Below are 16,543 nucleotides of genomic sequence, written 5' to 3'. Positions count from 1 at the left end.
TCATAATAGCAATGTTAACAAAAAAAAAAAAAAAAAAAAGGATGTCAAAGTTCATCCCAAGGTAATTGTTCCCCTCTGCCCGGGGGTAAATATGTATGGAAATAATAGGGGGAAGTTCAGTGCATTAAGCATTAAATAGTCGAAACAGCATGTAAAATGTTCTGCTCATGGTTAAAAATAATTTGTACTCTAAGTCCAATGACCACTTGCCAGGGAGAACCAAAGTTGAGAAATTTCTATTAAAAACATGACTCAGAGGAAAAAATGCAGAGGCTGGTAAAGGAGGAAATGACCTGATATCGTTCCCAATTGGCTGTTCAGGAGATCACATGTTCTGAACATCTTTAAAAAGAAGTTGTCTGAACATTGGAGGGCCACAGCACCTTGCTGAAAGCTACACTTCTCTCACCTGGAGGAATAAACCTAGAAAGCTCAAAATGTGTGATGCTTTTGTAGGTACCTGGAAACTTGTCTCCAGTGAGAACTTTGACGATTACATGAAAGAAGTGGGTAAGAGAATGCATTGAGGGATGACTGGATTGATAACATTTTCTCTGGGGGGAAGTGGTTTATCGTGTTTTTCACTCTGGAAGCATTGGCCAGAGATGCTGTTTTCTATACAGAAGTTATGTAAGAAACAGGTGAGAATCTTTCTCTGGAGATGTGTTGAACAAAAGCTACAGCTAATACTTCCTGAAGCTGAAACTCTATGGGAAAAAAATTTGTGTAAATGAAATTCTTATGATCTACAGAAATGAAAAGATTTGACTCTAATTCCACAATGTGGGTATCTTTAGCTTAGTTGACTCTTTGCCTGCTTTTAAATCCGCTTTTGCATATAGAATTTGCAATAACTTGGAAAGAAAAACATATTTCTTTCCTAGCATATAATAATTTCCATTTGACAATGAAGGCACATTTCCCTTCTTTGCATTTTTTTTAGTAAACGTGCATTAGCAAATTATTGTCTCAATGTCAATGTATTAAGATGTATGATTGTTTTATGATTAGCAAGGTGTTTCTCATAGGGCTTTAAAACTTTGCATACAAATGGTATGGGATGCCATTGGATTATTGGTAATTCAAAAGGAGAATATTACATATGTAACAGTCTTCCTCTTTGATAATAGAACCCTTCAAGTTTTCATACTATTAACCTTGCCAGCATTTCATTGCACATCTATCCATTCAGGAGGTGAAGAAATGGAGGTAAACTAGGGAGACAATTTCTTACTCAGGCAGCTTCTGCTTTAAAAACCATTCTTCCCCTACCCTTGTGCATGATACAGTCAAATTCAGGGTTAGCAAACAAGGAGGGAATTTTAATAATATCTCTAGTAGGGGTTAAGATTTAATAATCCCTATAACTCAAAAGACTTAAACCATCCCCGACATTATATATAAGCTAGCATTTTTCCTGTTTACAGATGAGAGAGACATCAGGGACTTCAGTGTAAAAAAGACCTAACTTTCTAGAATGCTAGTTATCTGTGATTCAATAAACTAATTAATATGCATAATATGGAAAAGTAAGGATTTGGGAACATGTAGTTACTTTTAGAAATAGTCTACACTTTTGATAGTTACATTTAAATTTTTATAACAGTACGTTTTTAAATCGTAAAGGATTGATGATAGTTAAAGATAATAAGATACCTCCAGAATGAAATTAGCTGCTCCAGCTGAGGCTGAGAGAGTGGGCATTGCCTGCATCAGTCAGCAAGGAGAGAATGTGGTTTTTCCTAAGGTCAGCCATTCGAGTGTCACACTGGGTGTTGTATTCAGTCTTTAATGTGTTTTGTATCAGAGCTGGGACTTGTTGAAGCAACCTGTCTTCCCACCTGGGTCACTCTCCAGCTTGTTAAATGGGAGCGTCAGTATTACTTATTTTGCACCATATTTCTCTCCATTTTGTCCCTGTTTCTAATTGTTCGTTACCTTTAGTCAAAAATATGGCTTGGATTTATGTGCACGTGTCAGAAAGTCAACACATCTACAATTATAAATTCTGCGTAACATGCAAGGTCAGCAAGTTCCCATTGTTTATATCAGGTTGTAAATTGTTCATCTCATACCTTGCACAGGAAAATATATTCCTTTTTTTTTAAAGAGGAATTGGCAGTTTGGGTGATTAGAAATCAAATAATCAGTTTCTAAACTACTGTTAAGTAAACAATAATTTATCTTTTTTAACTTTCATAGTTATTTATTTATTATCAAGAAATCTTTTATTTAAAGTATACAAACTTCATGCAAACTTAGGAACATAGTGATTCTTCCCACCCTACCTTCCCTCCTGTCCTCACTCCCGCCTTTCTTCATCCTCCCTCTCCTACTCCCATTCTTATTGTTTTACAAAGATCTATTTTCAATTAACTTTATATACATAAGATTAACCCTGTACTAAGTAAAGAGTTCAACAGATAGTATGGAGAAAAAATAACTGTTCCTCAACAGTGAGACAAGGGCTGGAAAATAGTGATTTCTTAAATTTTGAAGTTTTCATGATGCCTGGTCTTGCTTTAATAGTTCCTATAAGTTACTGGGAATGATATCACCAACTAAAATGGTGTTACTATAGGAAATATTTTGCTTTCAGAAAGATTAACCAAAACCTTCATTCCATAGTGGAGCAATTTAGAAAGAAGCCCAGCAAGCTATCCTTGGCAGCAATGCCATGAAACGCGGTTTTTGTACACTCAAGACAGGTTATCTTTTAGCTGAACAACTCTGTATTAGCCCAAATGTTTTGTTAAAAATTCTTTGTGAACTTTTATATAAAATTTTTAGATGTAAGAAGGAATGGTCAAATTGCCTCAAACTTTCATGAATTAAAAAAAAAAACGATAGCACTCACCTTTTAAAAATACATATAGGCCTGGAGATTTCATCTGTGTGCATATTCTTGCTGAAAACTAACACTAGGCCTCCTGAGGAGTTGTATGCGGAACAGAGAAAGGGAAGTTTAAAGCAGAGATACACATCTATTGTGGCTCAGAGGGTTTTTTTTTTAAGTATTAGCTCGATGTTTTCACCTCCAGAAGCTGTTTTAATGAGGCCTTTAAGAAACTCACCTGTGTCTTTTTCCTCTTTTACACACACACACACACGAGCACACACACACACACGTACACGCATGCACACACACGCGCACACATGCGCAAAGGCACACTACAGTTCTTTGACTTAGATGAAGAGGCAGAGAAATGTGACCCTGATGTCATTTTTTTCCTTCCTGTAGGAGTGGGCTTCGCCACCAGGAAAGTGGCTGGCATGGCCAAACCCAACATGATCATCAGTGTGAATGGGGATGTGATCACCATTAAATCAGAGAGCACCTTTAAAAACACTGAGATTTCCTTCAAACTGGGCCAGGAATTTGATGAAGTCACCGCAGATGACAGGAAAGTCAAGGTGAGGAATAAGGAATTGCTTGATGTCTAAACTGCTGCTCCTGCAAGAAACCATTTTATAATAACGGGAGGGAAAATGTTAGGCCAAAGATCCCTGAACTACTACATCTAAACACTCTTGCATTTGAGATATAATTCATGAATGTTTCCCCTTTTTATGCAGTTGCCCTTACATTTTAAAAAAAGCTTACCATAATTTATGTCAGTTAATAGAGCATGCTAATTAAAAATAATGAGAGAATGTTTGTCTCAATCACCAATAATTTTACCATTTCAGTGTAAATTTATTACCTGTATTCCTTTGCAGTTGTGTTCATAAAACTAGTAATAATGTATATGTAAATCATATGCTGGTTTTTCAGAGACATTTTTTTCTTGTTGCAATATAGTCTTCTCATTTAGAACTATTAATGAAATAAAAATCTTCCTTTAACCCATGGTGCCATATTTTATATTTTGTCTTCTGCCTTCACAAGCACATTGTAACCAGTTTGTATTTTGTTTACAGAGCATCATAACCCTAGATGGTGGTGCCCTGGTCCAGGTGCAGAAGTGGGATGGAAAATCAACCACCATAAAGAGAAAACGGGAGGGCGATAAACTGGTGGTGGTGAGCATCTCCTAACTACTTAATCCCAAATCTTCCTGTTAGGCCATCATCGTAATTAGTATTCCATTTAAGAAGGCCTGCTTGTACAACACAAGAGGGTGATTTTATTGGGGTTATGGTTCCAGTCTGGCAATTGCACCTTCCATGGTGTCAAACTCAGCCCAGGAATGCTGTCTCCCAGGGGTCATTCCTGGCTCCTTCCCAGGAACCCTGAACTTGTCTTCCGTAGTGCACTTACCACAGTGCATATGTCTGCTTATGTTCCTCACTCACCATTCAGACTGTATGACTCCTTGAGGGGAAAATTGTATCTTCCTGGTCTTTGTACCTCCCAAACATTTTAAAAGAGAATCTATCTATCTTTCTGTCTATCTGTCCATCTGTGTTCTTCTCCCATCTACCTACGTCCTTGAATGAACATTGCTCCTTTCCAACATTATTAAACTCATGGTGATTGACCAGTAATTTTTGTGTGTGTCTAGGAATGCATCATGAAAGGCGTCACTTCCACCAGAATTTATGAAAGAGCATAAGCCCGGGGACACTGAGCTGGACTGAAGTTTGCATTGAATTCTACGACATTCTGTTGGAAGTATTGTTTAAACAGATATTGTTATTTTTCACTAATTAGCAAGGAACTAATTTTCCCCCAAGCTGATTTTTTTGCCTGTGGTTGTGTTGATTAAATAAAAATTTTTAGATTTAGAAGGTGATGTAATAATTCATTTTACTGGATAATTTTGTACCTACAATGACTGGGTGAAGGAAATAGAAAAATCCCATCATTGCTTTGTTTCTCACATAAGAATAAGATTTTTCATAATAATGCAAAGTAAAAAAATTACTATCCATGAAATTCCCTAGGTAGGAGATAAGAAGTATGTAACATGATTGAATATTAGATCCTTCTTTAATGTATCTGCAATTAACTATCTCTAAGAGACCTTAGGGTAATTATGAGCATAGTCGAATTGTCCACATCCAGCTGGCCCACATTTCATATCCACCCTGTCCTAGAACATTGGAAGATAGCAGTACATACAATACATGTTATAGAAATCTCCAGTCTACAATTTGTAGTCTGAAAGTTTATTGGCAAACCAAGTGTCTTAGTCTTCCATTACTATAATAAAGCACCACAGATTTATTTAGCTCACAGTTTTGGAGGCAGGAAGTCCAATATTGGGAGACCCCATTCAGTTGGCCCCTAGTGAGGATCTCACTGTGTATTTATCATGTAGAAGTGCATGTGAGAGGAAACGAGCCCATGATGAGACAGGAAGCCAGATTGTAGCACGGGGTCAGTCTTCATCTTTTACAACAAGCCACTCTCATGAGCACTAACTAGAGTCCCCTAATGCCTTCTGAGGGAAGCACCTTTGATGATCTCATCATCTTCCTAGGTTCTACCTCTTAAAGCTTCCACCATCCTAACACTGCCATACTCAGGACCAAGCTTCCCATACACAAACCTTTGTGGGAAACAAACAATATCCAAATGATGGCACCAGGCTAGCTGAGGAATTTCTGCAGAATTCATTCCAGAAAAATGATGACTGTGTTGTTCATGAATAAAGATTTAAATGTCATTGGAGTTGTTTACAAACTTATTTTTCCTACCTGTGGGACTTTTATTCATATAAAATCTCCATAGAATTGCAATATATAAGACACACAGAAATGAGAATGAATTTTCCCAGGAAGTATGTGTGAGTGCATGTGCGTGTGTGTGTGCCTATTTCTTGGACCTCTTGTGGAAGCTATGAAGATTATGGGAACTGAAATTTTAAATCACATGCTTACATTTTATAGTAAGACAAGATCTGATATAACATGTGTTGCCTTTGATATAATTCTTTTTGCAATGCTTTTTTTTAAAAATCAGTTCTGGGGTAGCATTGTGTTGCAGTGGATTAAGCCAACACCTGGCAGATTAGAGTACTGAGTAGTTCAGGTCCTGTCTGCTAATGCATCCTGGGAGATAGTGGAGGATGGTTTCAGTGGGAGACATGGGAGAGCTAGATGAAGTTCCTGGTTCCAGACTTTTGCCTGGCCCAGTCCTGGTTATTGCAAGCACTTGAGGAGTGAACCTGAAAATGGAAGACTCTCTCTCTCTCTCTCTTTCTCTCTCTCTCTCTTCCTCTCTCCCCTCTTCTTTCTCTGTTGCTCTACCTTTCAAATAAATAAAAAGTTAAAAGAATAAGTCTCAAGATAATAGTTTTCTGAGCACCTTTCCTATGTGTAATACAATGTCATGGGGAAGTTAAAAGAAGTAGACTAGGTTTCTGATAATAAGAATTTATTTTATTCACAAAAACAGAGCGTAGGCTTCTCACTTCAGGCTCACTAGAGGTTTGGGGAACCTACACAGAATTTGTCACCACTCGTCCAGCCCTGCAAAAGATGCTTAAAGATGTGTTACACACAGAAACACGGTCATCAATATGAAAGAAGGTAAAGGAAGGAAACCTCACAGCAAAAGATCACAGGAAGTTCAAAGCATGTATTAGAAAATATCTTTGGGAAAATGGCAGGGCAAAGTTACTACTTATCAATAGTCACATAGAATGTTAATATATGCTTTGAACTTCCTGTGATTTTTTACTGGGAGGTTTTCTTCCTTTACCTTCTTTCATATTGATGACCGTGTTTCTGTGTGTAACACATCTTTAAGCATCTTTTGCAGGGCTGGACGAGTGGCGACAAATTCTTTTAATTTCTGTTTGCTATGAAAGGTCTTTATTTCACCTTCATTCACAAATGAGAGCTTTGCAGGATATAATATTCTGGGCTGGCAGTTTTTTTCTCTTAGTACCTGGGCTATATCTCACCATTCCCTCCTAGCCTGCAGGGTTTCTGATGAGAAGTCAGCTGTGAGTCTAATTGGAGATCCTCTGAGAGTAATCTGACGTTTCTCTCTTGCACATTTTAGAATCTTTTCTTTATGTTTCACTGTGGTGAGTTTGATTACAACGTGTCGTGGTGAGGATCTCTTTTGGTCATGTTTATTAGGGGTTCTATGATCTTCCTGTACTAGGATGTCTCTGTCCTTCTCCAAACCCAGGAAATTATCTGCTAGTATCTCACTAAAAAGGCCTTCTAATCCTTTCTCTCTCTCCATGCCTTCAGGAACTCCTAGAACCCAAATTTTGTTTTTTTTAATAGTATCTTGTGGATTCGCAACCATATTTTTCAGATTTCTAATTTCCTCTTCTTTTCTTTGGTTTGTATAATTTCCGTTTCTCTGTCTTCTAAGTCCGATATTCTCTCTTCTGCTTCACTGACTCTGTTTTTAAGGCTCTCTAATGTATTTGTCATTTGATCTATTGAATTCTTCATTTCATTTTGATTTCTCTTCAATATCACAATTTCATGTTCTACTAGATTCCTCATTTCATTTTGATTCCTCCTTAAGATTTCTTTTTCATGAGAGAGATTTTCTTTCCTGTCCAGTAAGGATTTCTGTAGTTCAAGAATTTGTTTTTGAGAGCTTCTAAATGTTCTTATCATAAATTTTTTGAAATCCGTATCTTGCATTTCTTCTATCTCATCATCTTCATAATCTTGACTTGGAGTGTCATGTTCATTTGGGAGCATCATAATGTCTTCTTTGTTCTTGTTTCCTTGGTTTCTGCGTTTGTTGCTTGGCATTGTGGACATATTCTTTGGTTTCTTTTTTTTTTTTTTTTTTTTCTTGCTGTGGTTTTTTTTCTCATTATACTATGACTCTAGATTAAGTGTATGGGGAAGAATCACTATATTCCTAAAGCGCACTTATGAAATGCATGAAGCTTGTATTCCTTAAACAAAAGATATCTTTGGGGAAAAATAAATAAATTAAAAATAAAAATCAAAAAATATAACATTTATACTTATCAAATAATCTCATGAAATTAAAACTAATTTCTCCAGTGTAGAAATATTAGCAAATGGAGGCCTGATTATTTCAACTCCAAATCTCCTGTTCAGGCCATTTATTAACCAAATCAAAATTCAAATTAATTATTTTCTGTATTGAATAAGATAAAATCATCTTAAAAAGAAAAATGTATAACAATCATTTTCAGTCACCTACATTAAATATACACTTTGAAAATTTACAAATATTAAGTACAGCACCTATAAAAATAGACAATTAAAATTGAATAATTAATATAGGAAGGAATGTCATATGAATGAGATATCACAGCATGTGGAAATAAAGAGTCAAGATGCTTTACAAAATCTAGTGTGACTCCAAAGTAGTCTATGCCCAGCAATAAATTGCTAGACATAACTCTTAATATTTATATAGCTTTGGGTACATATTTAACTTTACAAATATCAGTCATCAGGAGAGAAGGTAGCATCTCACATTAAAAATTATTAAAAATTATCTGATAGACAAAAGTCACAAGAAAGAAGTTAATATAGAGGGGCCAGTGCTGTGGCGCAGTGGGTTAACGCCCTGGCCTGAAGCACCGGCATCCCATATGAGTGCCGGTTCTAGTCCCTGATGCTCCTCTTCCGATCCAGCTCTCAGTTGTGGCCTGGGATAGCAGTATAAGATGGCCCAAGTCCTTGGGTCCCTGCACCCATGTGGGAGACCCGGAAGAAGCTCCTGGCTCCTGGCTTCAGATAGGCGCAGCTCCGGCCGTTACAGCCATCTGGGGAGTGAACCAGCAGATGGAAGACCTCTCTCTCTGCCTCTCCTTTCTCTGTGTAACTCTGGCTTTCAAATAAATAAATAATATTTTAAAAAAAGAAGTTAATATAGAAAACAAGATGTTGGAGAAGCATATAAAAATGAAAATAAAGAAATAAGCATTGGACCTGTTATGAAAATAATACATGTAATTATTCTATAACAAAAGACTACGTTATAGTTAAAATTTAGGAACATTGTAATTTTTACTTTTTTTAATTTGAGGAAATGGTTTTTGCTGTTTTATAATTTAAAAAGGTTTCTAAGGCTCAGAGCTATAGCAGTGGGAATAGCAGAGGATTTTCTTGGTTAAGAAAGAAGATTTGTATAGTAATTGTGAGATACTGAGAAAGATGAAGGGAGGGTGAGAATCTCTCTACCATCTGATAAGGACCAGAATGAAAGGTGTGTCATAGGAACAGTTCAAGGGCAGATAAGCTATTACAACTCTGCCTTTAGTCACTATTAGATAAAAACTACAAATGAGAACTACCAGTCAAAGAAATAAATGCTATTGATTTCTTTTGTCACTCATCTATACAACATTTACCAAATATTCACAATATGCCAGGCACTATCTTAGAGATGCAGTGGTGAGTGAGAAATATTTTCCTTTCTTGATGTACTCATAGAGTAGCTCAGGAGAAATATGGAAGATAAGTAGTTACAATACCATGAGATAAGCTCTGTAATGCACCTCTGTTAAAAAAAATTGTGTCGTATAATAGAGATCCCTACTCTGAGCCCGTATCACAGAGAGGACATGTTAGGGTTAATTGGGGAAAATAGGTAGATGTTGTGTGCAAGAACGGTGGCAAATAACATGCCATTGTTTGCTGTAAAGATTCAAATTAGACATTTGGGGAAGTTATTTATAAGGTGTATCAATATTTTATTTTATTATTTCATTTTATTTTATTTGAGAGGCAGAAAACCAGAGGGAGAGATAGACAGACAGAATTTGCTAGCTTGCTTCTGAAATGCCTGGGAACTGGGGGAAAAAATCCAGGTCTTCCATGTAGGCGGCAGGGACCGAGCTACATGAGACGTTACTGCTACTGCTCAGTGTCGCCTTAGCAGGAAGCTGGAGTGGGGAATGGAGCCCGGACTTGAACCCAGGCCCTCCGATATGAGACGTCAGCATCCCAACTGGCATCTCAGCCGCTGTACCAAATGCTCACTTCGGCATTTGAATTTTGAAGGCTTCACCTGCAAGTAAAGAAAACTCAGATACAAAATTGTTTAAGTAATAATGGGATCTATGAATTTACAGAATATAAACTCTAGAAATAAAGTGGACTTCCATTCCTTGCACCTTTCTGCACTGCCATCATCAGTCTTAACTCCATCTTCGAGTTGGTAAACAATGGTTACAGCAGTTATAGTTATCGTATAAGCTGATGAATTCTGCAGAGGAACAAAAGAGGCTGTTTCTCCTGCTGGCTCTCTTCTGGAGATGGGGAATTTTATGGAAGCTAGAAATTTGACTTCCCTCCTTGTCTCATGGCCCAACTGAATTCTAAAACAGACCATGGTATGAATATGTATCAAATCAATGGCAAGAGAATCAGCACAAGATTGGTGGTTAAGTAAATGGGAGACCTTTGTCACAAACGCCAACATACTTAGCCTTGTAGGCTCTTACCTTTTGAGCAGAGCAAGCATGTGTATATCTAGAACCAGTAAAGCAAGTTCTAGTTACTTCCTGTTTGAGCACCACCTTTAAGTGTATCTTGAACTGCTAACACACTTTGAGCATGGATCTCAGATTCCTGAAATCAACTCTCGGGTTTTTGCCTCCTCTGTTTTGCTCTCAAGATATTTCAATAATTGTTATACCTATAAAGATAGGCAATTACAAATGTGTTTGTTTTGTTTTCATCAAAGAAATTATTTACCTCATTTAAGTTATTTCTGTGTAGTGTCAAAACATTAACTGCTACTTGTTCTGTCTATAAAGAGATGGATTGACTAAATATTTCTCTGAATTGAAGGAATATTTTATACAAAACAGATTAAAGTATGAATAATCTTATGGTGGCTGACACTTTAAATTTCCAGCTTCTTCCAAAAACAGCTGGAGTTCAAAACTGTGATGTGAACCCCAGTTCACAAATTTAATTCTTCTTAAGGATCCAGAACCTACAGAGACCGCTTCCCTTACGTGGGTTGCAGAAGATGGTGTCAAATTTAATTGCATACAGAATTTAAATTATTTTCTATCTCTATCTTTCTTTTAGAATGGAGATGTCGGGCCGGCACCCTGGCTCACTTGGTTAATCCTCTGCCTGTGGCGCCAGCATCCCATATGGGTGCCGGGTTCTAGTCCCAGTAGCTCCTCTTCCAGGCCAGTTCTCTGCTGTGGCCCAGGAGGGCAGTGGAGGATGGCCCAAGTGCTTGGACCCCTGCACTTACATGGGAGACCAGGAAGAGGCACCTGGCTCCTGGCTTTGGATGGGTGCAGCGCCAGCCATGGTGGCCATTTGGGGAGTGAACCAACTGGAAGGAAGACCTTTTTCCTCTGTCTCTCTCTCTCTCACTGTCTATAACTCTACCTGTCAAAGAAAAAAAAAAAAGAATGAAGATATCAAGCACAATTTTCCTCCCTAAAACTTCTCAAAATTGACCCTCAGAATTTCAAATTGTTCCTTTTACTATCAATTATCACTTTGCAGGCCTGTTAAAATAAAGTTTCCAGGCTCCACCTCCTTCTAAGGCTTAAATCACAAGCCACCCTTCAATGATAATTGTAACTTTTCTTCCTAGTCCTCAATTACACTTCATTAACAACAATGATAATATTAATAATACCCTACACTTTACTTGAAGCAAATGTAGGCATTTCAGTTACATTAACTTTGATATCAACTCATCAACCCTGGAAGGAAGGGAAGGGAAGACATTACTTTAATGAAGAGTATTTTCTGGCACTGTGCCTTATCCAAGAAAACAACAAAAAAAAAGATAACTGAGGTGGACCAATCAAGGATGTCCCTGTCTTGGGTGAGAAAATACCCCTGTAGGTATTCACCAGACATTTGTTGCGATACTCCTTCATGGATGACTCAGCATTCATTACATTCATTATTCTTCACTTGATCTTAGCCCAAAGGCTGAGAAGTGATAGCATTCATTATTCTTAAAGGCTAATCTCTAATTGAAAATTGTCTCCATTCCACAAGTAATGTTCATTAGGTGACTCTTGGATATAAATCTCTTTGCCAGAAGCTATCATTGTTGACCTGAATTCAACTTTACATATTAATTTTTCAGTCTCTTCATTTGGAGATAAATAAAATGCGTCAAATGCTGGTGCCTGAAATCTTCAGTCCTGCTGCTGCCCCATTGGCCATTTCCGAGAGGTCATGTGACAATGATGCTCTTTAAATTAAGGTCCTGGGAACACTGTACTGCCCACATTTCTTTGGCTTTCAGTTGGGAGTGTCTTTTCTCAACAAGATTTCCATGATGGTTGAGCCTTTCTTGGGAACCTGGAAGCTGGTCTCCAGTGAAAACTTTGAGGATTACATGAAAGAACTGGGTGAGAAATACTACTGTAAGATTTGGGAAAGCATTTGGTGATGTGACTGGGTTGGCATTTTATGATGACTTTTCTTACAATTTTCTTTTCTAAAACTCAGGCAAATTCACTTGAGATGAACATAGTTTATGTATCTACTTTTCATTTTCCCTATTAATAGTAATAATTGCTTGTTTTTTTTTAAATATTTATTTTATTTAATTGGAAGACAGAGTTACAGACACAGAGACAGAGAGAGATCTTCCATCCACTGGGTCACTCCCCAAATGGCCGCAGCGACTGGGGCTGGGCCAGGCCAGAGCCACGGGCCAGGAGCTTCTTCCAGGTCTTCCACATGGGTACAGGGGCCCAAGCACTTGGGCTGTCCTCCACTGCATTCCCAAGCACATTAGCAGGGGGCTAGATCAGAAGTGAAACAGTTGGGACTCGAACCAGGGCCCATATAGGATGCCTACATTGCAGGTGGCAACTTAACCCACTAAGCCACAACACTGGTCCCAATTGTCTCCTTTTAAAATACTAGGCTTACTAATATCTCTCTCTAGATTTAACTGGAACCCATTTATTCTTTCTTGAAAACACTTCATCCTAACATCTATGTAGAGTTTCTGTTTGGTTTGTCATTTAATTAAATAGCTTTTTCCAAAATCAAATGTATATACAGTAATCACCATGTATAAGTAAATTTGTCAATTACATTTGTTTCAAGGTTTGCTTTAAGTTATAACTTTAAAAGAGCAGTAACAACAAACCAAATTTCTCATTGGTTAGCATTTAGAGTTTTTATACATATGGGAAACATTTGAAAACACTAATTGAGGAATTCTGAATTTTGATGGGAGAAATTGAACTTTTTTTTTACTAAATATCTCACCATTGGACAAAGAAGTATAAACCCTACTTATCTTTTAATTATAATTCAAGTAGCATAGTGAACATCAAATATGATGGGGAATATGATAGCTAAACCTTTTTTTAGTAATGCTAGAAGATTAACAATTATTTTATGTTTTTCTTATTTAATTAAGAGAAATTTTTCATGGAATAATAAATTATACAAGTATGTAAAATGAAGGATTTTCTCTACTTTTTTTTTTAACTTGCTTGAAATGACCAATGGATGCTTACAGCTATTAGTTGTGTTTGTTCATTCTAGCCAATGAAGCAACAATGCCTATTCCTCTTGATAAGAAGTCAGTGTGCTTCCAAATATGACGTTTGTCTCTTTTTCACACAGGATTAAGTTTCCCAGGGAGTAAGCAGGTTTCCCTGTCACTTCAACGGTGCATGTACTCCATGCTTTTGACTAAAATTTGAGGGCATATAAGAAATTCGAGGCTGAGAGTCAGAACAGCTCTGTGTTCGTTGAGAGCTAGGGTTAGGCAGGATACAAGGAGTAACAGCTGAGCACTTACTATGTGTCAGTACCACGCTAAGTCCTTTCAGTTAATTTTCTAGCACATCTGTCAGGTAAGTACTAATTAATTATCCATATTTTAGAGGTTGGAGAAGAGGGCAAGCCTTATAGTACATCAGGTTAAGCTTCTCCTTGCAAGCTGACATCCCAAGATTGAGGGCTTGTTCAAGTCCATGGTACTCTGTTTCCAATCTAGCTTCCTACTAATGTGCCTGAGAAAGCAGTGGAAGATGACTCAAGTACTTGAGCCCCTGTCACTCATGTGGGAGACCCACATGGAGCCCCTGGAGCCATTTGAGGAGTGAATCATCAGACGGAAAATCTCTCTCTCTGTCTTTCCATCTCTCTGTTGCCCTGCCTTTCAAATAAGCAAATAAATCTATAAAAAAGTAAGTATCTGCACAAGCTAGGAAGTGGCAAAGTTAGAGCCTAGGTTTTACCTACCTCGCTTGTCTTAGAGCTTCGTGGGTCTGTCTCTGCTTCTCTGTACCAGGACGCCTGGCACTGGTTCCATGGTCTGAACATGAAATAGAATTCAACATCAAGACAGAAAAAAAAGGAGTGAACTCTTACACCTACTGCAGTATCCAAGTTTGACACTGGAAAATCCCCAACTTGAACAGCAGGTCCAGGCTCTAAGATAAGCCCCTCTTGCACTGTTGGAAAATGTCATGAAGCAAATACACGCTCTGGTCACCTAAAATATACCACACAAATGAACATTTTAGAGAAAGTCCAATTGTCTCAGAAAGCAAATTTAGCTTTTCTTATTTTTTTTTAAGATTTAATTTATTTATTTGAAAGTCAGAACTATACGCAGAGAGAGGAGAGGCAGAGAGAGAGATCTTCCATCTGCTGGTTCACTCCCCAGTTGGCCTCAGTGGCCAGAGCTGTGCCGATCCGAAGCCAGGAGCCAGGAGCTTCCTCCAGGTCTCCCACGTGGGTGCTGGGGCCCAAGGACTTGGACCATCTTCTACTGCTTTCCAGGCCATAGCAGAGAGCTGGATCGGAAGAGGAGCAGCCGGGACCAGAGCCGGCGTCCATATGGGATGCCGGCGCTTCAGGCCAGGGCGTTAACCCGCTGCACCACAGTGCCAGCCCCCAAATTTAGCTTTTCACAATGTCACATAAAATGGCGAGATACACCTTAAGATCGAGAGGATCTGGTTCAATCCAGATATACAAGTATTAAAGAAACTACTGTATAATACTCAGCACTTCAATGTGGAACGCTATGCATTCTTGGAAAATTCTTCCAAAAATGTAAATACTGCTGCCCAAATGTCTTAATAAGGTGTGTTGCTTTCTCCCTCTTCCAGGAGTGAGTTCTGCCGCCCGGAACGCGGCAGGGTTAGTGAAGCCAAGCGTCAGTATTAGTGTCAATGGGGATACAGTGAACATCAGAACAGAGAGTCCTTTCAGGAACACCGAGATCTCCTTCAAGCTGGGGGAAGAATTTGATGAAACTACAGCAGACAACCGGAAAGTGAAGGTCAGAACTAAACCATGGTGGCCAACAATCTGCAAAAGAAAAGCAGGGAAAAGAGAGAGGGAGAGAGAGAGGAAGGAGGAAAGAAAATACAAGGTGGTTAGGCATGATTTATTCTGTGTAATTTGACTTACAAGTGTATTTAGTGAATTTGGGCCTGTTTTGTTAGTATCTGCGTAACTCTAAAGTCAGTTCTTTAGCTAATTATTCTGATGGTTAACTACAGCACTATCAAAACTCAAATTGTTTTCACTTTTTTTCTGATCTCCTATTGTGTTAGCTTTGCATCATCACAGCAAAATACCTGAGGCAACTAACTTCATAAAGTGAAAAGGTTTAGTTAACTCACAGTTGTGGATGTTCAAGGCCAAAACTGGGTGGGCCCTTTGGTTTGGTCTCTGGTGAGAACAGTAGCTGGTGGCACATCACAACTGGAGCACACAGAGGAGCAGAAGGACACATCTCTCACACAGAAAGAGAGCAGATGAGGCCCAACTCAGGCTCTTATAACAGTCCTCTCCTGAGAACCCAAGAGGTCATACAACTACCTTCCAAGGGCAGTCCTCCATTAACCCAAGAACTTCCCTTTAGGCCCCACCTCTTAAAGGCTCCACCAGCTCCCAACAGCACCACCCTGAGGACCAAGCCTTTAATCCATGGGTTTTTCAGTGATGGTCAACACCCAAGCCATAGCACCCTTTGTCATTCCTAAAAGGTCATATAGAATGGTACAGCTATGCACAGAGAGCTGAGGTTTCATTTGCCTGGAAGAAGCATTCATTGAGTAGTCTCTGGAGAATTCTAGTTGAAGTTAGCCAAGAATGGAGATGAAGATTTTGAAGAAAGAAATTTCAAAACATAAATTAAAAAGTCTTGTGTAGGCTAGAATGTGATGAATTACTGCTTCTAACTAATTCCTTTCTGTATCTCTAGAGCACAGTAACATTGGACAGTGGCTCAATGATTCAGGTCCAAAAATGGCTTGACAAAGAAACAACAATCAAAAGAAAAATAGTAGATGGAAAAATGGTAGTGGTGAGTTCTCTCTAAATTGAAACTTTCGTGTGATCCTATTGGTTTGCATGCCTTTAAAACTCCTCAGTTGACCTTGTAGTGTAAATTCAGGGTTTGGTCCAGGGAGAAAGTGACAGGGCAGATTAAAGCATGTCATTTACTGACTCTGATAGATCCCGCTTCACTTTTAGGAATGTACCATGAATAATATTGTCAGCACTAGAATCTACGAAAAGGTGTGAAGAAGTGATCCGCATCGATGAAAAGTTGTGCACTAACAGGAGGCTGGTATTTGAAGAATCTTTGCCTGAAGGCCAGCGATTCAAAAAAAATCTGAATCTAAATTTACTCAATAAAAGCATCAAATTAAGTACA

General features: G+C 38.3%; 2 protein-coding genes across 2 annotated transcripts; both read left to right on the top strand.

Moving 5' to 3' along the window:
• The first annotated feature begins 371 nt into the window (after positions 1 to 371).
• Positions 372 to 4,728, top strand: FABP4 (fatty acid binding protein 4). The gene is made up of 4 exons (XM_002710655.6): positions 372 to 510; positions 3,242 to 3,414; positions 3,922 to 4,023; positions 4,506 to 4,728. Exons 1-4 carry the CDS (start codon positions 438 to 440, stop codon positions 4,554 to 4,556), a joined length of 399 nt encoding a protein of 132 aa, XP_002710701.1. The 5' UTR covers positions 372 to 437; the 3' UTR covers positions 4,557 to 4,728.
• A 7,252-nt stretch (positions 4,729 to 11,980) lies between these two features.
• FABP9 (fatty acid binding protein 9) lies at positions 11,981 to 16,543 on the top strand. Its single transcript, XM_002710656.6, has 4 exons — positions 11,981 to 12,248; positions 14,985 to 15,157; positions 16,088 to 16,189; positions 16,360 to 16,543. The coding sequence occupies exons 1-4, from the start codon at positions 12,173 to 12,175 to the stop codon at positions 16,408 to 16,410; spliced, it is 402 nt and encodes a 133-aa protein (XP_002710702.4). The 5' UTR covers positions 11,981 to 12,172; the 3' UTR covers positions 16,411 to 16,543.

This window comes from Oryctolagus cuniculus, chromosome 6 (assembly GCF_051225735.1).
Source record: "Oryctolagus cuniculus isolate XC-2025 breed Fujian yellow rabbit chromosome 6, ASM5122573v1, whole genome shotgun sequence".
Classification (NCBI taxonomy): domain Eukaryota; kingdom Metazoa; phylum Chordata; class Mammalia; order Lagomorpha; family Leporidae; genus Oryctolagus; species Oryctolagus cuniculus.
The sequence above is the reverse complement of the archived record's forward strand: the minus strand, read 5'-3'. Positions and strand labels throughout refer to the sequence as shown.

Excerpts from the sequence above, each read along its gene's own strand:
- FABP4 (XM_002710655.6), top strand. The coding sequence starts at position 438 with ATGTGTGATGCTTTTGTAGGTACCTGGAAACTTGTCTCCAGTGAGAAC. Across the intron at positions 3,415-3,921 it reads CAGATGACAGGAAAGTCAAG|AGCATCATAACCCTAGATGG; the intron begins GTGAGGAATAAG and ends TTTTGTTTACAG. Across the intron at positions 4,024-4,505 it reads AGGGCGATAAACTGGTGGTG|GAATGCATCATGAAAGGCGT; the intron begins GTGAGCATCTCC and ends GTGTGTGTCTAG.
- FABP9 (XM_002710656.6), top strand. The coding sequence starts at position 12,173 with ATGATGGTTGAGCCTTTCTTGGGAACCTGGAAGCTGGTCTCCAGTGAA. Across the intron at positions 15,158-16,087 it reads CAGACAACCGGAAAGTGAAG|AGCACAGTAACATTGGACAG; the intron begins GTCAGAACTAAA and ends CTGTATCTCTAG. Across the intron at positions 16,190-16,359 it reads TAGATGGAAAAATGGTAGTG|GAATGTACCATGAATAATAT; the intron begins GTGAGTTCTCTC and ends CTTCACTTTTAG.